This window comes from Silene latifolia, chromosome X (genome assembly GCF_048544455.1).
Source record: "Silene latifolia isolate original U9 population chromosome X, ASM4854445v1, whole genome shotgun sequence".
In the NCBI taxonomy this organism is placed as follows: domain Eukaryota; kingdom Viridiplantae; phylum Streptophyta; class Magnoliopsida; order Caryophyllales; family Caryophyllaceae; genus Silene; species Silene latifolia.
In genome coordinates, this window is record NC_133537.1 from 318368356 (window position 1) to 318374240 (window position 5885).

General features: G+C 40.5%; 2 protein-coding genes across 2 annotated transcripts; both read right to left on the reverse strand.

Annotated features, from left to right (window-relative positions):
* Window positions 1-1861: 1861 nt before the first annotated feature.
* LOC141620626 (uncharacterized) lies at window positions 1862-2878 on the reverse strand. Its single transcript, XM_074437448.1, has 3 exons — window positions 2504-2878; window positions 2129-2404; window positions 1862-2050 (listed from the first exon to the last, which is right to left on the reverse strand). Exons 1-3 carry the CDS (start codon window positions 2876-2878, stop codon window positions 1862-1864), a joined length of 840 nt encoding a protein of 279 aa, XP_074293549.1.
* An 869-nt stretch (window positions 2879-3747) lies between these two features.
* On the reverse strand, window positions 3748-5160 carry LOC141620627 (disease resistance protein RGA2-like). Its single transcript, XM_074437449.1, has one exon. It carries the CDS (start codon window positions 5158-5160, stop codon window positions 3748-3750), a length of 1413 nt encoding a protein of 470 aa, XP_074293550.1.
* Window positions 5161-5885: the final 725 nt, after the last annotated feature.

Below are 5885 nucleotides of genomic sequence, written 5' to 3' on the forward strand. Positions count from 1 at the left end.
CCTCAATCACAAAACCTTCAGGTTGAGACATATAGATCTCTTCTCTTAGTTCACCATTCAAAAAAGCAGTTTCAACATCCATCTGATATATAACAAGGTTATGAATAGCAGCTAAGGCGACAAGAGTCCTAATAGTCGAAATTTTGGTCACAGGAGAGTAAATATCAAAATAATCAATACCCTTCTTTTGTGTAAAGCCTCTAACTACAAGTCTAGCTTTGAACCTCTCTATTGTACCGTCAGGTCTCATTTTCTTTTTAAAGATCCATTTACTCGTAATGGGTTTACTACCTTTAGGTAAATCAGTCAGCTCCCAAGTCTGATTTCACACAATAGAGTCAAGTTCACTTTTAATAGCATCTTTCCAAAAATTAGCATCAATGGATTTCATTGCCTCACTATAGGTTTTTGGGTCATCTTCTATTAAAAAAGTTGAAACAAACTCATCACTATCACAAACAGTGTATCCAAGTTCAGACAACATAGTTGTATCATAATCATCACCAAAGTTCTTTGGACATTTAGGTCTTTTACTTCTTCTAGGTTCAACAGAAACATCAATAGAAGTGCTAGCACTAGCATGTGAAGACAAATCAGGAGATACAACAGATAAACTAGGAGATGGTACAACAGTTTTCTGAAAAGGAAAAACATGCTAAAAAAATACAGCATCTCTAGCCTCAGATATAGAACGGTCACTCAAAGACATAAATCTATAAGCAGAGCTATTTTGAGCATAACCTATAAACACACAATCATGGGTCTTAGGTCCAACGGTAGGTCTCCTAAAATCAGGTAAACCCAATTTAGCCAAACACCCCCATACCCTAAGGAAGCTCAGGTTAGGAGGATAGCCCTTCCAAATCTCGTAGGGTGTCTTGTCAATTTTCTTATGAGGTACACGGTTAAGAATGTTACAAGCTGAAAGAATTGCTTCCCCCCACATATTGTCAGATAGACCAGAACTTAAAAGCATAGCGTTCATCATTTCTTTTAAGGTTCTATTTTTACGTTCAGCTACACCATTAGACTGGGGTAAGTAAGGTGGACTGGTCTCATGTATTAAACCGTTTGTTTACCATGTAAATCGGTTAGATAATTAGACTTATACTCGCCTCCTCTATCAGACCTTACCCTTTTAATTTTTCTGTCAAGTTGGTTCTCAACTTCATTCTTAAAGTTTATAAAAGATTGTTCTGCCTCATCTTTAGTCTTAAGCAAATAGACACGGGTGTATCTAGAACAGTCATCTATAAACGTAACATAATAATTCTTGCCACCTCTACTTGCAACATTTTTAAAGTCAGCCAGGTCGGTGTGGATTAACTCAAGAAGACTTGTGTTCCTAGTAGTCACAGGTTTACTAGGCTTCTTTGTAAACTTAGCCTCAACACAGCTAGCACATTTAGAGAATTCTTGACTCGTCAAACTCGGAATTAAACTCATAGTTCTAAGTTTTTTAATGTAATCCACATTCACATGACCTAACCTACCATGCCAAACATCAATAGAGTCAACGATATAAGCAGAAGAAGATGCAATATTATTAATAGCAGAATCAGTGTTCAATACAAAAAGACCCCCAGATAGATAACCCTTGCCCACAAATTCCCCATTACGCGACATTACCACCTTGTCAGCCTTAAAAACAAGTTTCAAACCAGCTTTGTTTAACAAGGTACCAGACACAAGGTTTCGACGTAATGAGGGTACAAATAAAACATTACTGAGAGCAAGTGTTTTCCCCGAGGTGAGTTTGAGAAAGATCTTGCCTTTGCTTGTGATCTTTGCAGATGAAGAGTTACCCATGTAGACGCATTCCCCATCAGCAACTTCCTCGAACTCAGCAAATAACCCCCTATCAGCACAGAGGTGTCTCGAAGCTCCAGTATCCAACATTACCCACCAGATTAGCTTCCACAACCACAGCTGCAATAACATCATCAGTCACATCAACATTGGCCTCAGCAGATTTCTTCTCAGAGCATTGGTAGGCTTTGTGACCAGCTTTTCCACAAACATAGCAGACAATAGGACCCTTAGCAGCTTTCTGAATCTTAGGAACCAGTTTGGTATGTTTCCCTGGACCATTCTTCTTAGCAGGACCCTGGTTCTTACCCTGACCAACCTTGGCCTTACCCTTACCCTTATATTTCTTAGCATAAGACGGACCACCAGACTCAAACAGATTAGCTTTAACAGCAGCAACAGCAGGAACAGTCACTGATTGACTAGCAGGAAGGTCTTTAAGGCGATTAGCCTCCTTAGTCCTCATATGTCTTATAAGTTCCTTAAGGGACATGTCTTTCTTTTTGTGCTTAAGTTGGTTTCGGTAATCAGACCAGGAGGGAGGGAATTTCTCTAGCAGAACATTAGCTACAAAGATATCATCAAGTTTCATGCCCTCATTCACAACACCAGTACATAAGTTTTCATAGACATGGACTTGATCCATGATAGGTTTCCCGTCAGCCATTTGAAATCCCAACCATTTTCCCACAACATATTTCTTTTTCCCCGCGCCATCAGCCCCATACTTAGTTTCTAAAGCCTCCCAAATAAACTTAGCCGACTTATTCACAGCAAATAAGTCGAACAAGGTGTTTGTCATATTATTCAAAATGTGACACCTAGCAGTTTTGTTGTCCTTCACAAATTTTGCAATATTCTCTTCATTGGACTTAACATCTTTAGCAGCAGGAGGGGTCGTCTCAACATCAGTAGGGGTGATAGGCTTAGGTGGGTCATTAAATAAAACATAATCAATTTCTAACTGCTCAAAATACATCAACAATTTCTGGGACCAACGCTTAAAATTGTGACCATCCAACGACTCCAGTTTCGACATATCAGGAACAATTTTCGAAATCACAGACATGGTTACAGCAACTAAAAATAGTTTTCAAATTGTTGGTTTAATTGCGGTAACAATGAACAACCAGAATCGAAAACAAAAGAAATAGAGCAGAAAGATAGAACCGTAAGTGGTAGTGCCGTGGTAAGAAGCCACTGCCTTGAAAACTATTTTTTCGGTACGACCGTGGTGGCGATCAGCTAGTGCCGGTAGTTCCCCAAGGATCACAATACAACCTCCTCGCTGTCACGCCCACTCGTGACAGAGAGACTTGGAACGATTATAAACAAGTACCCAGAAACTTATACGAGAACAGAAGGAAGAAGAGAGGTGAAGAGAGATGTGTGTTGAATGAATATAAATGACTGAGGTTAGGGTGCCTTTTATAGCTGTAGAGAGCAGTTAACACCACTGGAAACGTGCTCCTAAAACGCAGTAGAGAGGACCTGTTCTTCAGGATCATTTATCTCCAACTGACAGTCAAAATTTGGCTGTTTCTGTTTCTAAAACAAAAAAACATACACCACACATTCAATTGACTCGGGCCCAAAAAGATAGGCATAGCCCGCCGCAGGCGATTCCCAAATCCCGAATCCCGTATCCGGGCTCAGGCACGGCGCCCGCGCGCGCGTGCGAGCTGAATTAAGCACCTCGCAAGGCTTCCACAAAAGCCTCCCTAGACCCACTAGTGATATGGTAAGTAAGGGGTGGTATATAAACACATGAAACAAGCCTTTCACTACCAATGAGGGACAAATGAAAAAACACTCAAGGCATAGAAAGCCCCTATTTTTCCAACAATTTGCCATAATAATTTTCAGTAGAAAATCGAGGAATATGTTGAACGAGGGGCCGGTCATCTCCATCTGTTGGTTGACATCTTTTCTTGAGCATCAGTGAACAGTTACGCAACAAAAATTCTTGAGTACTGTGAGTTCGGGCAACCAATTGGGCAGAGAGTGGAGTTGTGGCCAATTCGAAATTGTGAGATATTGAAGGGAGGTGCAGTACTGCATTTCGTATGGCAGTTCCTCCAACTGGACCAACTCATTATCAAATTCCAAACATAACCGCTGCAGGCTCTTTGGAAGGTGTCGCCATGGTATGCCATCCACAATATTAGGACAGTCGAATATAACTAAACTATGCAAGGCAGAGATTTGCCTCAACCATCCACCATCGTTCCTTAGTTTGGGGCATTTCACAATTTGTACGAATAGCATGGAAGAAAAGATGTCGGTCTGGAACAACTTCCTTACATCTTCCAAGCTCTCCACCTCTTTGTCATGCTGTATTAATAACCCACCAAGGCGCTGAAAACACTCAGCCGGCATTGATTGGAGCCAGTCCAACTGGCTGATTGCTAAAGTCCTCAAATTCAAATTAGTTAACAAATGCTGAGAAGACTGGGGTACCTGGCTCGAATATAGGTTGCGCCAGATCAGATTTCTGCCGGAATTTTGGACCAGTAGATCTGCCACATGGGAACTTATAGGAATAGATGTCATCATGGGACAGAGAGTTATTTTCAGCTTGTTGAGTTGTGCAAAGTAGCGGGATGATTCCCATATTATGTGCTCATCCTGCACCTCTGATCCTGATTTTGGCCACCACCCTTCCAACTTGGGCAGCTGAATAACTTCAAGTTCTTTGAGGCGTGGAAAAAATGTTGGTCCTTCACCCGAGCCAGACGCTTCTGGGTTGGCATTGACCACATACTCCATATTCGACAATTCCAAGAGTTTGAGTTGCTTGAGAAGAGGCAATTTCCCAACCTGCCAAGGCAGACATAGCAACTCTTCGCATCGTGAAATCACCAAAGTGAGAAGTTTTGGGAGATAAAATAATGCCGAGTTATCTTCCCTTCTTGGCCACCTTGGAATTGTTTCACCATGATACCCTTCAATCTTCAAGAACACGAGATCATGATGTGGTTGCATTTCTTCGACCAACGCTTGCTCTTGCTCCATGCTTCCATACTCAATTACCCTTGTAAACTCAATAAGAATCCTCGTCAGGCATTTCTTTCTCCTTAGATAGGCTCCCCCACCATGGTCTTTCTTCACATATGTTGCGGCTTTAAGCACTCCTATCCGGATGTCAAGCTGCCCTTTTAAATTATTCAGCGACTGTAGCTCTTTCGATCCGTCGAAACAATCTAGCCCATCTGAACTTGGCCGCCCCACCACAAATCGACCAAGTGTGTGCAAGTTGGTCAACTTGCCCAAGTCTGATGGCATATGACTCAGGTTGTAGGAAGCTGTTACATTTAAGGTGCTTAGATCAACTAGCTTGCTCACATCCATTGGCAATTCTTTGAAATTTGGGCATAAAGATAAATCTAAAGTTTGCAAATTTACTAGTTTTGTGATTGTTTTGGGAAGCAATTTCAGCTTGTCACACCCTGAGAGATTCAAATATCTCAGAAGACGTAATTTACCTATTGATTCCGGTAAATATTCAGCACCTAAACCACTCAAGTCTAATGATCTTAAGAGTCTCCACTTCGATATTGATTTAACCACTAGTAACTTGTCTGAACTGCCCGTACTTCGAGCCGGCTTAACTTGATGGCAAGTACGAATACGAGTCTTCTTGGCAAATTTTTGTGGACAAAACCCATTTAATAGAGAGATATGGCAAACTTGAACTCTCTTGTGACTCACCTTGAGTGGGTCAGAATTCAATATACAAACCTCCTTAATGAGATATGGTCAATATTGTGCAATATTCTAAGACTATAATTACGGGAAGTATATTGTGTGATTAGGTGTATTATTGTATTTACCTAATATTAGTTATTTTGTTACCTTTTTATATCATGTGTATCTTATGTAGTATGGAGTAGTTGTATATATGCTGGTAAGCTTGTATTACGTTTATCAATTCAATAACATACAACTTTCAATCATTCTTCCCGTTCTTAATTTCTTTATGGTATCAGAGCAAGGTTGCTTATTAATTTTCACAATTTCACAAATTTATTTATCCTTCATTCATCATGACAAAAATTGATGGAAAGGAAGGAAAA

Bases quoted from the DNA above. Each gene is read 5' to 3' on its own strand.
- LOC141620626 (XM_074437448.1), bottom strand. From the start codon at position 2,878: ATGTCTGTGATTTCGAAAATTGTTCCTGATATGTCGAAACTGGAGTCG. The intron at 2,405-2,503 runs GTTGTGGGAAAA...GTTGTGAATGAG, and splicing joins GCGCGGGGAAAAAGAAATAT to GGCATGAAACTTGATGATAT. The intron at 2,051-2,128 runs GTTGGTCAGGGT...CCTAAGATTCAG, and splicing joins AGGGTAAGGGTAAGGCCAAG to AAAGCTGCTAAGGGTCCTAT.
- LOC141620627 (XM_074437449.1), bottom strand. From the start codon at position 5,160: ATGGATGTGAGCAAGCTAGTTGATCTAAGCACCTTAAATGTAACAGCT.